The following is a 17,006-nucleotide window of genomic DNA, read 5'->3' on the forward strand; positions in this document are numbered from 1 at the left end:
ACCGAGGTACAGTGGAAAATCATGTCTTGTTTCATGTCATTACACATTGCATTGAGGTAGTACAAGGTTAAACAATACAGAATGCAGAGTAAAGTGTCACAGCTATAGAGAAAGTGCAGTGCAGGTAGACGATAAGGTGCAAAGTCATAACAAAGTAGATTGTGAGGTCAAGAGTCCATCTTATCGTACTAGGGAACCGTACAGTCAGTAGTCTTATAACAGTGAGATAGAGCCTGGTGATACATACTTTCAGGCTTTTGTATCTTCTGCCTGATGGTGGGGGGGGGGGGGGGGGGGGGGGGGTCTTTGATTATGCTGGCTACTTTACCAAGGCAGTGGGAAGTATAGACAGAGTCCGTGGAGGGGAGGCTGGTTTCTGTGATGTGCTGAGCTGTGTCCACAACTCTCTGCAGTTTCTTCCAGTCCTGAGCAGAGCAGTTGCCATACCAAGCCATGATGCAACCAGATAGAATGCTTTCTATGGTGCATTGATAAAAGTTGGTGAGTGTCAAAGGGGACATGCCAAATTTCTTAAGTCTCCTGTGGAAGTAGAGACGCTGGTGAGCTTTCTTTGCTGTGGCCTCTACATGGTTGGACCATGACAGGCTATCGGGGATGTTCAGTCCAAGGAATTTGAAGCTCTCAACCCTCTCGACCTCAGAACCGTTGACGTAGTCAGGAGCATGTGCACCGCCCCCCTTCCTGAAGTCAATGACCAGCTCTTTTGTTTTGCTGACATTGAAGGAAAGGTTGCTGTCATGACACCATGTCACTAGGCTCTCTATCTCTTTCCTGTACTCCAACTCATTGTTATTTCAGATACAACCCACTACAGTAGTGTCATCTGCAAACTTGTAGATGGAGTTAGAGCACATGAGAATATTAAAAGGCACAAAAAACAGGTTTGTAATTTAAAAACTTTTCTCTATGAGTGACTTTAATTTCATTGGAACAAAATAAATTTTATTTCTCTGAAATCAAGTGAAATTCTGACTTTCTGCTTCTGCTTGAGCAGTATATATATCAACTTGCTTCTCTGAAACATCCAGAATCTTTTGGATGTTTCAGAGAATTATGTAAAGATACTCCTTAATTTACAAACATGTTGCATTTCTCAAAAACATTTTCTTGAGTGAAAAGTCGTAAATCAAAAAAGTCCCATTTATTTAAATGTGAAAAGCCTGGTTGCGTACCAGAACTCGAGAATTAGAGTCAAAAAATATAAACACTTAAAAACAATGGAATTTTGTTAACCATCAAACTTTAAATTAGTTAAAACATAGATAATGTACCCTTTCAGGGTACTCACCAAGTGAAACATATAAGATCCTAAGGGGTCTTCACAGGGTGAATATGAAGTGGATGTGTCTTGTGGGAGAAATTCAAACTAGGTGTCAGTGTTTCAAAATAAGGATTCACACATTTAAGATGGGGATAAAGCAACATTTTTTCTCTGAGGATTGAGAGTCTGCAACTCTCTTCCTCAAAGGCTGATGGAAACAGAAATTATTTTTAAGACAGATTCTTGATGAGCAAAGGGATGTGAAAGGTTACTGCATGTAGGCAAGAGTGCGTAGTTGAGGTGCAGTCAGATCAGCTGAGATCTTATTGAATGGCAGAGCATGTTTGAGGGGACAAGTCATCTACTCCTGCTCCAAAATCTTATCTTTGTATGTAAGTGATACCGGAGGCTTTGCTAGTTGAAGTGGTGGTGGAGGAGGTGAGAAGCAGAGTTATCACTGCTGTTTGGATGACAGTGGTGTTGGTGAATCTGACCTTGTTGTAGTTTGGGACAATGATGGGGAGGATTTTTCCTGTGACTGTTCCTGGGTGGCTATGAATGAAATTTAAAGGAAACGTTGAGGAAAATCTGGACAGCTGTATTTTTCATCTGATAAAGCTCCTTGCAGAAAAGGACATTTTCTATCATGCAACCATATTCATTACTGCACTCCATATTGGGATCATCATTGTCTTTGAAAATGACTGTTGCTTTCTTGACGTGGTGAACAATTTTGAAAACCTTTTGCGGTGAGTTATTTTGGTGGTGGTGGTGTTCTGGCGATGATTTCTTGTTGCTTTTCTGATCCCTATTGCTCAAGCTCTGATAGATTCAGACAACTCTGTAAGTTCTTTACCATCCAATAACTCTTCCATGTTATCCTGGTTGACTTATTTAAACCCAGCCTCATTTGTCAACTTGACAATGTCTTCGGACTCATGGCAATTGTGCAGACTTGCCTTAATTTAGTCTATATACCAGTCATTATTGCAAGGCTTATGATAACCCAAGAGGCACTATTGTAGCTAATGGCTAAATTGACATTGAATCTCTTGCAAATGTCAAAAATGGTGGGTTTGTCATTATAGTTTGACAGAAGTGACATGGCTTATTAAATGTTGCAGGTAATAAGCCTGGAAATAGCAATAGCACCATGGTCCATGGGTGGTACTAATGAAAGAGCGCACATGGTGCAGGCACCAAGGTGCAAAAACCATAATTGGATGTTGTCAGTCATTTCTTGATATTAACTAGATGTCAAGGGGCATTGTTGATGATTAGCAGGGGTCCGTTGTTCAGTTTATTCCTCCCGCAATATCGTTTGCTGAAGTGGCAGAATATGGCTTGACACAAACTTGGAAGAGGAGTGTTAAAGTTCACCACTAGAGTGCTACACCACTAGAATATTTGTCATTGAATATCCCTTAAGAGCCCTTGGATTTTCTGAGTGATAGTTAAGCCTGGCCACCATCAACATTGCCTCCAAGAAGAAGGGTAAGGCAGCTTTTGGCTCTGTTGAAGTCTGCAGCAATTTTCTCATCCTTCAAATGTAAGTGAAGATATTGTCTTCCAAACCGGCTCATCTCATCCTCATTGGACACTTGGCTGGGAGAGAACTCAGCTTCAATGATTTGTTACAGCTTCTCTGGAAAATGTTCTGCATGGTACCTGCATTTGTTGCTTCCCCTACAAGACAAATATTATACAGTAATTGTTGAGATACGTTTGGTTACAAGGAATTGTTTGAATATCTACTAAGAGTCAGATTAAAATCTGTGAAGATGGGTATATATGGGGAGCCCAAACCTTTTGGGCTTGGAAAGTCATAAGATTCCAACCTAAAATTGTGCATATGCAGAGGAAGGGCCTAGTCTCGCATGCATGATGCCTTGGATCTTATGTATGCTAGGATTTCAGAGTTCCTGCAGAAGGACATTCCCAGAGTTGCTGCAGGCCATGGTGTGGACATCTCGTCATTGCTGTTCTTTAAGAGCTTTTGTTGTCATTGTTCTCAGGACTGGCAGATTGTTGATCAATATTTAGATGCCCTGTTGGTGAGATTAGTCATGATTTCTTATTTTTATAGAGAGGGCCACATGAAGGCTATCTTCTTCCAATCCAGTTTTTACTTTGATGGTGCATATTTATCTTGCATGCCAATGGGAGACATATTTATTTCAGGAAATGGATAACATACATAGAAATCAATTAATATGTCAGCTTCAGGAAAAAATGTTAGATATTCAAGTGCCCTGGTTCCATTCCTGTAGTGATGATGTCATCTGTGAAATGCAGTTGGTCAGAGATTGTAATGCCTTCTTCAAGTCCTAGTTTTTTGCTTGCATTTCATTAGTAGTTAGGGGAGAATTTCAAATATGGGTATTTTATTTGTACCTATATTTTATTGAGGTTAAAAACATTGGGCAGGGCATGAGCCAGACTTAAGCTGTTGGGAGGAGCCTAATCAAGAATGGCCCTCTTTTCATTCTGCCCTTCATTTGCATAAGAAGTAATTTGCCTCTTACACAGTGTTCCCCATGATAGTCAAATGATTCACTTCTAACAACAGAAACGTTACAATGTGTAAGAAAATGTTTTAAATCTAATGCAATTGACATGTGCTTAAGTAAAGGCTGAAGACCAGCTTGAAACATTTGCAAACTTGTTCAGCCGAAAGTGCCAACTGGTCAATCCATCTTGGCTCTCTTCTGAAATCAGCTAATGGGAACAGCTTTTCTTTGTCTCCCTTATCTCAATCTATCATAATCTTGTACCCTTCTGTCAAATCTTCTGTCGAAACTTATTTTGCCCCAAAGAGAACAACCACAGTTTCTCCAACCTAACCTTGTAGTTAAAATCCCTCATCCCGGCACCATTCTGGTAAATCTGTTCTGCACCTACACAGTCACATCAGTGAACATCTCTGCTTCTGACCATATTATGGAAGGAGGGGGATTGATGAAGCAGCTGAAGGTGATTGGGCGCAGAACACAGCCCTGAGGAACTTCCACAGTGATTTTTCCATGGCTAGGTTGGTTGACATCCAATGACCACAATTGTGTGAGGTATGACTAAAACCATTGGGGAGGAGGTGCAGAGCCTGAAGACCCACACTCAACGTTTCAGGAACAGCTTCTTCCCCTCTGCCATCAGATTTCTGAATGGTCAGTGAACCCATGAACACTACCTCGTTATTCCTCTTTTGCACTATTTAGTTATTTTTGTGACTTACAGTAATTTTTATGTCTTGCACTGTACTGCTGCCGCAAAACAACAGATTTCACGACATATGTCAGTGATAATAAACCTGATTCTGATTCTGATTCTGACCATTGGAATCTTTTCCCCTTCATGCCCCCTTAATTTCAGTTTTACTGGAGCTTCATAATGCAGCATTCGGTAAAATGCTACCTTGGTGCCAAAAACAGTCACTCACCTCACTTGTGAAATTCAGCTCCTTGGTCAGTTCTTGAACCAAGGCTGTGATGCGGTCTGGAGCCAAGTAGTCCTGTTGAAATGCAAAATGGTGATTAGTGAATAGATTATCAGTGCATGAGTGCTGCTTAATTTTTTTTTCAAACAATGATCAAAAAGAAAATGAGTGCTTTATTATTTTATCTTTAATTGGATCAGAATTAAATGTTCAAGATTCTACCTAGTCTAATAATGGCCATTTTACATGGAGCTACTGGCACTGTCTGCAATATAATCTTATACATAACAAACTTTTGTAATGGTGCTTCTGTTGAAGAATCAGATAATGAATAGCCTGGAGTTCATTTACACCTCCACTGAGTTTGATCTCAGTTGCCCAAGAAGCTTAGAAATTTCTTGGAGTAGCTGACTCAGATCTTAACTAAAAGTTCAAATGATGGTCATGTGTACTCTGCCTTGGGTTGTCAAGCTTTCTGAAAATTGTTGGGGAACTGGAAGAAATTTATAGTTTTCCAAAAGAAATTGTAGAAGCTGCAAGGTTATGCTTTACTAACTTTATCTTTTTTTTTGGCATATGGAGCCACTATGTGTCTTTTCCAGTAACTGTGAAGATTTTCAGATCTGTGAAATGTCAGAATAATTCTAAACAATGTGCAGATAGTTTTGCATTCTGAATAATGATAAAATACTGTAACTAAATTGAGATTTTGAACAAATTGTGGATTGGGCAGATCTCTACCACAATATTTTGGTCTAGATGATCGATGTAGAATGCTTGTCCCCCCACACATTGCTTCTCTCAGTTCTGGAAAAGAGGGAGGGAAGAAGAGACACTGGAATGACTGTTGCAGCAGAGCCTTGGGGAATGCGCAGAGTGATTGCCCCATGTATATTCTGATCAGAGATTGGGGAAAAGTAGTGATCTGGATTGAATCCAGAGGTTCCCAGCCTGGGAGTGAGGGAGCAAACTAGCTGATCCCTCAGGACCTTTAACACAAACTGTCCCACCCACACCCTGATCTATGTTGAATAATAATGGCTGACACCTGAGGAAGGACAATAACTACTGCTTGACAACACCATTGTTAGTGGGTATAGAATGTTTTTAGAAAGTATTAGTATTATGTGTACTAAGCTGTTATTTACCCCCATGAAATGAATCTGCCTGCTTACTAATATTTTTGAAATTCATCCTTAAATTTAGGTAGGGTTTAATAATAAATCTATTTCTGGAATTTTGGATGAGGAACTTTCCAGCACTGGGAATTAAGCGAACAAAACAGGATTTGGGTGTGCAGCATAACATCATAAATGAGATGATGAAAACTGATTTTTAAAAAAGGTGTTTAGATAGCTTGGGAAATATTACATGAATTAACAAGATAAAACAGTAGGTATACATTTATATAGAAAAATATAACCTTACACAAGAATATTGATATCTGGCTGTCATTTCTGGAAAATTAGAGGAAAACTGAAAACATGTTTTGTGCTGTTCTATTATGGAACTTGAATATTAACAATGATCAGGAAGGTACATAGCAGTTAGGTTATTCAGTCAGAAATGTCCATTTACTCACTCTTGGATTAATCGCATGAACAAAATTCATGTTCACTCATTATCACTATCATATATTTCAAAGAAAACCCTTATGATAAATTAGATGTTATATATCTAGTGGTTATAAAACTGGTTCAGCAGTCTGAGAAATGCCCGAATTGGTGTGGTATGCTAATTGGCTTTTGTTTTTGCTCTGTGCACACAGGAGAAAGACTAAAAGAAATCTTTTTCTGTGATTTAGTTTGTTATATTCGGCGATTATTTTGGTCTCTAGAGTTATGAATAAAAAAACTAAATCTGAATAATTTTGAGTACAGACTAATTGCATATATATTGTATTTTTTTTCTTTTGACAGCAAAGGAAGTCCTATTTGGAACGTAGTGTGAAAGATGCAGAAGACAACATCAGAGAAATGTTAATGGCCAGAAGAGGACAATAACTGTTTTCACATCTGGGGACTAGTTTTCAGGATTAAATAGAAGCCGCTTTTATATTGGTGTTCATTTAGCTTGGATTGCAGGTGGCTCTGACCGAGCTCGTAACATTAACACTGTCAGTCAATGACTCTTCTCTAGTGGCATAATTGTAGACTCAGTTTTCTTTGAGTCTGTGATCCTCCTACCAGGTTCAAGTAGTGTAAATGACAGGAGCTAGTTTACGACCAGTAATTTTGCTAGAATCCAACTGAAATAAACATTAATATAAGAGCAACTGAAATGGTACATCTTACCTGTGCGAAGGATCATTTTCTTTTAGGAGCATTTTGGTCCAGTCAGTGTAAGACTTCACAGCTATACTTTTATTGCCAACTATTAATTTTTCAAGATCCTTGTTGAAAAAGCAAATCCCTAATTCTGTTGATGTGGTTAATGTAAGCAGTCCCATTTTACTTTATCACAGTAATTTTAACACTGAACTTCTGGCAGCCTGCATAGCTTAGAAGCCATTTTTGTGTTTTCTGTGTATCCTGAAGTATATATATGAGGTAAGCCAATCTTGAGACAGGTTTATTAAACACCAATGTTCCCTTAATCTGGCATCTGTTATGGAATGTAAGATTATATAAATACGTATTTGTGAATATCAGATGTTTTGCTTTGAAGCAGTCTCATTATTTGTTCCACATGATGGGAAGAATCTGGCAAAACAGTAATAAAACCTCCAATTACATGCTCTTTGTAATTTTATGACAATGTCCTCCCAAAGTCAGTGAGGTGGTTTTGGCCATGCCATTATTTTGGGGAATTAAATCATCTTGCATTTGATATCAAATATGTGATCTTATCCTTGCCAATGATAGGGTGCTCTCACTCATAGCCTTGCAGAACAGGATAAGCTTCGAACTTTTGCTTTGTGTACAGTAAATGTAGCATTGTCCCATAGAACTACTGGGTCAATTAGTTAAGTGAAATTAGGAAAGCATTGTGTGTTTAGTTAAATCTTTGAATGGCTCTATTGATGTGTTTGAAATTATCTTCAAGAGTGGCTGCAAATTGTGATTATATAAATCGCCCTTTCATGGTAACAATCAAAACTGGAAATTCCCTCGTAAAGGAACTCTATACAAGATTTGATACATGAGTGGTAGTGAATTAATGAAAACTAAGATTAACATTGCAGGATGTAAATAATCCTACATTTCATTAATGTGAACAAGCTTTGGTTGCTTAATAACTCACTGGTACTGGTAAGGTAGAAGCTAACCCTATTTTCCACAGTTATTATACTTTGGTTTAGTCCATGAATTTCTTTGTTTTATTTCAAATTTAAATAACTGCCTCAGGGGTAAAACCTCAACATATATAGGGTTAGTTATTTATGTATAAATCTGCATTCTAACATTGTGGCTGGACAATAGCTCTGTTAATAATTAACAAAACATGTGACATTTACATTGGTGTGTCATGTGAGTCACGTACACGCTTAAAGTGGATAATAGCAATTAGTTACATATTTGCAGCAGAACCACAATGTCACTGTTACTTTTGTCAGCTTATTATTTTCAGAATTTTAAGTTCTAAAAATACCCTGGTTGAATTAGCATTTTTCTCGAGATTATTTGTCTAGTAACAAACCTAAAACACAAGAAAACAGCACAACATGTCATTTACTGTTAATGGACTTAGTTGTTTCTCAAGCAAAATATTTATATTTTAAAAATGTCAAGAACTACTGACTTCCCCGTGTCTTGCCAGATGTTAGCATCTGCATGCTGAGGATGGATAAATAAGAGAAAAAGTTATAGATAAATCTGAAACTATGTGAAAGTGCACTGCTAAGAAGGCAGTGGATAATTTAATGGACAAATTATAGATCAAATCTGAAATACTCTAAATGGGTAAAGTCTATATTTTCTTTTAAACAAAGGTATATGGAATAAATTGCCGTAAAATATTCTACACATCTATCTGCTTTGAACTTTAAATTTAAGAACATTTATTATAATGAGAGGAGTAACAGTGTTAATACCCTTATTTTTTTTAAGACCTATAGATTTCTTAAGCCAATCAATTAGCTGTCCTATACAATTGACCAATGTTATTGACATTGATGGAAATCAGCACTTGCAATCTCTACGAAAGGGCAACAGAAGCAGATAGACTCTCATCATTCTAATTTGTTTAAAAAAAACCCAAGTAGAATTTAATTGTAAGATCAAAGGGTAGGGACATCAAAACAAAATGCTGAAAGTATTCAACAGACCCAGCAGCATCTGTAAGAGAATAACAATGCTGTTATTTTGAGTTAATGACCTTCTATCAAATGATTTGAAGCAAGGATATGGGATAAGTTTGCGTGGTTGTGTAGGAGAGGTAAAGATAACTGTTGAACGCTGCAAATTCACAACTAACCCTCAATTCAGATACATAACTGGGATCTCATTACAGTCACTGGAAAAGCAGTCAGCCTTGTACGAAAGACAGCACTCCAATAGTGCAGCATGTCTTCAACACTACATTGGTGTCAGTCTAGATTATGCACTAAAATCCTTGAAGTTTCTGACTTGGCAAAATCTTATCATTGGGCCATAGTTAATGGTAGCTGAGGTGCCATCTTTTGGATGAGACCTTCTCTGATCTGTGAGGTGAATGTAATTGTCCTTGGGCTATTCAAAGAGAGGTAAGCAGGTCCTCCTGGTTCTTAGGCCACTATTGCTCAAAAATAAATGAACTTTCATGAAAATGGATCAGAAGTGGCATTTTGAGGATCCATTCCAATTTTATCAAGCCTTAAGCCAAAGGTGTGATAGAATAGGCTTCACCACCACACCTTGCACAAAGGCCTTTCACCTGCAGCTTCCCACCATATGTGAAGAGTAGAGCTCTCGGGGGGAGTTTGGGAGTATTAGGGAGTGGGATCTGAAAAAAAAGATTGATTGTGAGAGCAGATGGAGGTTTGGGGATGTTGCCTAAATACAGCAATAAATACAACAACGAGTGCAAAACAGCAGAATGGTGCAAAAATTGTAGTGCAAAAAGAAATGCTGACGTGACAATTACAGAATGACAGTAAAGAGGTAGAGTTAAGAGTACGAGAACAAGGCAGCACTACCGGGAAGGGGATATGAAAGAGGTGAGTGGTTCAGGAGTCTGATAGCAGTGGAGAAGAAGCTGATCCTGAGTCTGGATGTCCAGGCTTTCAAGCTCCTATATTTTCTCCTAGAAGGTAGAAGACAGAAAAGGGAATGGCCAGGGTGGCAGGCATCCTTGATGATTCTACCAACTTTCCTGAAGCAACGCACCGTGAAGATGGATTGGATGGAAGTAAGTGATGAGCCTGTGATGGACTGGGCTGTATTTACCACTCTCTGCAGGTTTAGTCAGTCAAAAGCAGAGCAGTTGCCATACCAGGCCAAGGTGCAACTCATCAAAATAGTTTCTATAGCACATCTGTAGAAGTTTGAGAGAATCGTCATGGACATGCAGAATCTTCTCAAACACTTAAGAAAGTGAATACACTGTCGTGCTTTCTTGATCACCACATTGGTGTGAAGGGGCTAGGCAAGGTTGCTGGTGATGTGGTTGCCAAGGAACTTGAAGCTGGTTGCTGGTGATATGAATGCCAAGAAACTTGATTGTTTTTTGTATTTAAATTTCTAACAACAATATTGCATTACTTGTAAACTTTCTGGTCTCAGTCTCTTGCATCATTAGTGTATGTGCAACCTTAGGGTAATCAAATTAGGAGCCTTATTTTGCTGCGTCACATCCTGTGACCATAATCCATTGGCCATGAAATGCTTTTGGACATCTTGGAGCTCTGAAAGTGCAATCTGAACTTGTACAGAATAATCAGTAAATCAATTGCTGTGTATTGCAATATAAATGATAAGATAGTATTCATTTGTGAATAAACCAAAATCACACCTGTGAATAATTTGAGTTTTAGTTAATGTATAAAGTATATAAATCTATAAAACAATCATATTTATATTGTTTTAGCTTTCAGTAAATGGACTAAAATATTCATTGCATTGGGATCAAGGCAACAGATATTTTTCAGTAGAGGTTTGCAGTAATATTGCTCAAGATTTATACATTGTGCCCTCATGTGGTGAAACAGAGCAGTAATAATTAAGATTTACAATACTTCTAGAATAGTCTGTTGCTAGAATAATTCAAAAATACAAATATATTTGTATTATTTCAGCTATTTTAATTAACGTTTTAATCTCATTTTCATGATTCATGATGATATTTGCATTTACTACTAGCTTTTAACACAGACAAAAAGCCATGAAGTGCTTCAGAGACAAAGGAAATCTACCTAAAGAAAAAGATATCAGTGAGTTTGATCAAACAGGTGAGTTTTAAGGAGGGAATGAAGTTTGAGTTTTGAGGGAATTTCCAGAATAGGGATTGGGTGGCTGAAAGCATAGTTGGCCAAGATGGAATAAATGAACATGGAGGTAAGACGTCAGACTGGAAGGATATAGGGATGGGGTGAAGTTAGAAGTGGGTGGAAGAATAATTGTAGAGGACTACCAGGACAGGGAGAGGTGAAATCTGGCAGGATTTAGCCACAAGAGTTTTAAATTAGTGGGCTTCGGGCAGCTAGGAAACAATCTAGGTCAACAATGATATAGTTCAGTGCGATTTTGAGTAGCATAGGAACTGTAGAGTTTTGGATGAAATGGTTTATGGAGGATGGTAAGGTGGTCAAGAAAGCATTAGAAGTTGAGCATAGATATTGATTGCATTGGCACTGATGCAGTAGAATGTGGCAAAAACACTGACAAAGTTTGAGCAGTGCTGTTCCAAAAGTTGAACTTGGCTTTCATTGTGATGGAGAGGACACAAGATAGCAATTCTTTGCATGTTTAAAGTCATTTCGCTGAGGTCTTGAACAGTCTGGTTTAGTCTGAGATATCTGGGGATGAGATTAGTAATAGGAGTCCAAAGAAGATGGCATCAATGTGTAGTTAGCTGCAGTAAATAGGAACTCATCCAAGACCAGAAGTAAGACAGCATTGTGATGATACAATTTTCTTGTAGATTTAGTGAGAGGTAGAACTAGGTGCTGTCAGTATATTTGTGAAAGCAGTCCACAGATCTGTGAATCATGTTGCCAAGACAAAGCACATTTAATGAGAAAAAGCCTTGTCAGGATTCCTGTTGGGACAATGCATGGCAGAGGGAAGACACTATTAGAACAGAAACATCGTGATAGATAAGAATATTGCAGTGTGAGGGCACTCCGACTCAGAATTAGGTGTGTGGTGAACTACATCAGAAATTGCAGAGAAATTGAGGTGCTTAAGGAAGAAAAATAGATCATAATTAACGTGTAATTTGTGGCTTTACTTAGAGACACCAGTAAAGCAGTAGGTCAGAAATCTGATCAGAGAGATTCAAATGTGGAATATTGGAAAAGATGGGTGTGCAGTTGAGAGGTAACTAGTTCAAGTACATTGGAGAAGAAAGGATGAGAGATTCTGGAGGTGCAGGTAGTTTGGAATGACAGAACATAAAGCAAAGCTATTTTGAGAAGGAAGTGATATGGGGGGAAATGGAACCAGATCAGAGGGAATGACTTGTAATTTCATTAATCATTGTGTTCAACAGTTTAGTAGAAATAGGGAGTGTTCCCCCAGTAGACCATAAGTTTGGTGCGAGTCTTTATCTTTAAATACCCATTTCCTCAATCAATTAAAGGCCGTGCTGGCACATTCAAGGAATGGTGAATTTCTTTATCGATGACTATCTTTGCTGAGAGGTGGCTCCTGAGATATGGGAAGCGGTCTGTGTTTTCCAGGGTCTTGCTGTGAACCTTTATTACCAGAGGGCAATGTTGTAAAGTGGGGGGGCAACTTGGTCGAGGACCTTTATTTTGTAAGACCCATTATTTTTGTTTGTTTCAGTGCACAAGTCGTCAATGTCTTGGAGCTTAGCCTCTGTGCATGCAAATGCAAACATTTTCTATTTTTATATTTTATGTAGACAATGCTGGAAATACTCAGCAGGCCAGACCGCATTTGTGGGAAGAGAAATAGTTCATGTTTCAGGTCAAGGAACCTTCATCAGACCTTACCTGCTGAGTGATTCCTGCATTTTCTGTTTTTATTTTAGATTTCCAGCATCAGCAGTATTTTGTTGAGTTCCACTTATTTGTCATCTGGATATGACAATTTGACTACAGAGGTTTGAGTTTCATTGGTTGTGGAATGCTGTCACTTAGGTTGAACAGTTTTCCATTTGTTTTGAAGACTGTCTGCACCAAAAGGGAAATTTATTGGAGATGCAGCATTGTGGTGAGAGAGATGTTTACTTCTGAGGTTTGCACAATCTACAGCTCAAGGCATTGGAAAGATACACTGAATCTACAGGAATCTCCAAATTGTCTGGAAGTACAAGCAAACTAACATAGGTGTCCTTGTCCATAGTTACATCTGGGTGGCACAGGTGGGCAGATGACATTGCCTGCTTGCCTAAAGAACTCCCAAACACCTGCTATTCTTATCTTTGTCTTGGGAAGAGATTACCAGGCAAATAGAGGAAAAGAATTTAAGATGTGTTCAAAGCTGCCTTGAAAAATGCAACATCCGCACTGACTGTTGAGACCCTGACCCGTGATTGCTCAAAGTGGAGAAAATGCATTTGGGATGGTATTGAGAACCTCAATCCATGCATCAGCATACAGAAGCCATGGGAGAATGGCAGAAGGAGTGCGCCACCTTACAAACTACTCACCCACCTGCCCCATCTGTGGAAGAGTTTGGAGTTCTCACATTGGCTTCATCAGTCATCTCAGAACGCACAAAACCAAAACAGAAGCAAGTCATTCATTATCTAGAGGGGCTGTTGAAGAAAATGGGGACAATGGAAAAGGATGTGGATTCATAGATGAATTTGGCGCAGACATGAAAGGAACTTGGGAAAAAATAAAGGTGATAGATTTAAGAGTAGGCTGGTGAGAACCAGGGATTAGTGATGGACAAGGGGAGGTTTGGTATTATTAGATGAGAAAACTGTAACATAACACAGGAGAAAGTGTCTCTACTTGCTGTACATCTTATAAATGTACTCTTAATTCTGCCACACATTTTGGAATGGTTGGTCAAAAAGTACACAAGAATCAATTTCCTTGTTTGGCATTTTCCCCAGTAGAATCAAATGGCCATTTCTTCCTTGTCTATATAGCGCTGTCATTGAATGGTTTTTGCCTAACATTCTTATCAACTAATAAAGCTAAAATGCTTATCTAGTTGAGAAACAATTTGCAGTATATTGATAAAGATTGATACTGTTTGGGGCTGGGTGAGAAGTTAAACAGTACTTCATTTAGCTTCAATTTTGATTAGAGGGTGCTCAAGTTTTGTGGCCCTTACCAACAGCCAGTTCTGTCAGTGCAAAACACTCTTACACAGCAACTTTACTGAAACTACTATTGTTTCAAATTTTAAGCATCTACATTCACTGTTCTTTAAATAGATTCTGTGTGGCTGTAATGATACTGAAGTTAACTTGGAAAGTCTGAGGAAAAAAAACATGTACTCATCAAACATCAAATTGTGGGTTTTTACATATTAAATTTAAGAAATCTTTCCACCTCAGCTTTAGCATGTCAGCACGAATATTTAAATCATTGCCAAAGTAAATTTGATCTAAATTCAGCATATTAGCATACTGAACCAGAGTTTTTACTTTATAGTGTTTATTTTATGACTGCTAGATCAAAGCCTTTACATGTTCCCTAGCTCATTTAAGTCACTTTTTTGTTTTCAAATGGTTGTTACCTGTTCTTACAGTACAGGAGGACATTCCCCCTCTAATTTCCCTGTACCCCTGTAATGTACACTCACTTGCATGCCAATCAGCTCTCAATTAATTATTTTGCCAATTACATTAAGGGGTTATTTGCAAAAGTGAATTAAGCTGTCAGCACATCTTCGTGTGGGTTTTCTCCAAAATTTTAGTCATGAGGAGACCTCACAAATTCCATGCAAAGAGCATCTGAGGTCAGGATCAAACACTGATTCCTAGAGGCAGGTCTGTACTGGGCTTGATGACCTTGCCCTTTCTCCCAATTCAGGTTTTCTTCCCAATACATTCCAGCATTTTGTTTTGTTGATAAAGATGCAATTTTATTTGATATATATTTTCCAAATAATCCCCATTATAAATCAATCAAACGGATGATGGAATTATTATAGCACAGGTGGTGGCTATTTGGCCCATTGTCTATACTTGCACTATGTACAGCAAATTCCAGCCCCGTTCTCCCACTCTTTACCCAGAGCCCTGCAAGTTACCCTTTTGTTCCTTTCCCATTCAGTTCTGAAGGCACTGACATTTTTTCCCCCCACTGTCCTTGAAGTAAATGAATTCAAGACCTTAACACCTGAGTTAAAGAAGCTTTTCTTCACATCCCTTTTATCTTTTTTTAATGTGTTCCCATGCCTTGAACCCATATTTTAGAACCAATCATGATTTTGGACTTAATTTGGAAAGTGTTAATTTTTAAAGCAACTTTTCAACTCCCTCCCAATTAACTGTTTCAATCATTCATTTCCACTAGTAGCATGGCGCTATTTATAGACTGCTCGGAAACATAAACCATAATTGTCCAATTATGACTTCTTGTGCTTCAGTGATAACACAAAGAACAATGGAATAAAGTCAAATGATTCCACTGTTGTTGAGGTATAAACTATCTTACTGTACAGTCAGCTCAGGTAAATCATTTAAATTCTGGAATGGAAATTGAACAGACAGGAAAGAGTTACCATTGTTCTGAGGCTGACATTATACCTTTGTGTGACTAAGTGAAAGTTGGACTTTGAAACATGAATAAATACTATTTGTGTTGACTTTCCACTGTTCAGAACAACAGTACTATTGACAATTAAGTATTTGTATCACTTCAAGATTTACTTTTGAGAATAGATTTCAAAATGCCATACTAGGGTTGAAAGTTGTGGTTGTTTGAGAATCATCCCCCTGAGGCAAGCAAGAAAAGTGCAAGAGTGCTTGCTATATGTGGTGTTCAGTTCGATCTTGGTAATATTTCACCAAATTTGGCCTCTGAGATTTTCAAGTATTTCATTTTAATTGTGAAGATGTCTGCAAGTATGTCAATAATAAGGAACAATGGTGGTTTTATTTTACAGTGTGTCTTTCACTTCTGGATCCATTAAAATGTGTAATTCAGCTAGCATAGAGTGAGCCATATGTCCATTTGGCAACCTATTAATCTAACCTAATTACCTGGAAACTGAACAAGTAACCCTCTCTAGAAAAAAAATGGCAAGACCAAAAGCCAAAGTAGAGCAAAACAATTAATAAGCAGGTTTCCAGTCCCCTTCAGAAAAATCTAACTTCCAGCCTTCAAGCTTTGATTACATGGAATTATTAGAATATTCTGCAACGTGTTGGTGTAGACATGGTGGGGCAAAGGACCGGTTCCTGTGCTGTGCAGTACTGTCCTGTTCTTTGTTCTATGTCAAAACTGCCTTGTCTTTGATTTGTGGGAAGAAAGATCTGGTGCTGAATTTGAGCAAGAGGTAAGTTCTTTATCATAGCATAGACCAAGTATTAATAACCAGCACCTTTTACAGATATAGGAACCTTGTTTATGCCACATCATTTGGATGCAATCACCAAGCCAAAGGCTACATGTAATTGAACACTACTCGCTAATTTTTGCTGTGGGAGTAAGTGCTCATAGAGCACAGCTTAGAAGTCATTCTGGTTTAAAAAACTGAACTCACTCTCCCAGAGTTGGGACTTGGGAGATTAGAGCCAATTTCTTAGAAAAAAAACATTTCAAAAGTGTGATTCTTAGATGGCAGTAGAAATGAAAAAAAATATTTTAACTATGAAAAACTTAATTGTATTGTTTAAAATATAATTGACATTTTAGGAATGCTTCAATGTGCCAAAATAAATTGCTGTTTAAATGGATGTGGTGAAAAGAGAACATTAATCAACAATGCTGAAAAACTTCACCTTTTCTTTTGTGGTTTGTTATTTATCAAATATTGTAATAAAAAACACATTGCTGAAGCATTCAGCAGCACAGGGAGTAGCTTTGGAAAGGTCAAAGGCACCTTGCTCAAGAGATGTTGACTGATCAGCCAAGTGATTTCAGTGTTTAAAAGTCTGGTAGAATATTTGAGCCCTCTGAAATGGAAGATGAATCTACCAGGCCCCATTGATGCCCCAGGAGTAGAAGTGACAATTCTGCTCTGCAAGTTCTTCTTTAATCTTGTGTCCTGCAAAGGACAA

The 17,006-nt window shown here is 38.1% G+C and overlaps 1 protein-coding gene across 1 annotated transcript in view; it reads left to right on the plus strand.

Moving 5' to 3' along the window:
- Positions 1-7,449, plus strand: part of pfdn1 (prefoldin subunit 1) — a 53,407-nt gene extending 45,958 nt beyond the window's left edge. Inside the window, exon 4 of the mRNA XM_052014732.1 lies at positions 6,635-7,449. Within this exon, the coding sequence (XP_051870692.1) occupies positions 6,635-6,718 (84 nt within the window). The 3' untranslated portion in view covers positions 6,719-7,449. The remainder of the gene's footprint in view (positions 1-6,634) is intronic.
- The last annotated feature ends 9,557 nt before the right edge of the window (positions 7,450-17,006 follow it).

This window comes from Pristis pectinata, chromosome 4 (assembly GCF_009764475.1).
Source record: "Pristis pectinata isolate sPriPec2 chromosome 4, sPriPec2.1.pri, whole genome shotgun sequence".
NCBI lineage: Eukaryota > Metazoa > Chordata > Chondrichthyes > Rhinopristiformes > Pristidae > Pristis > Pristis pectinata.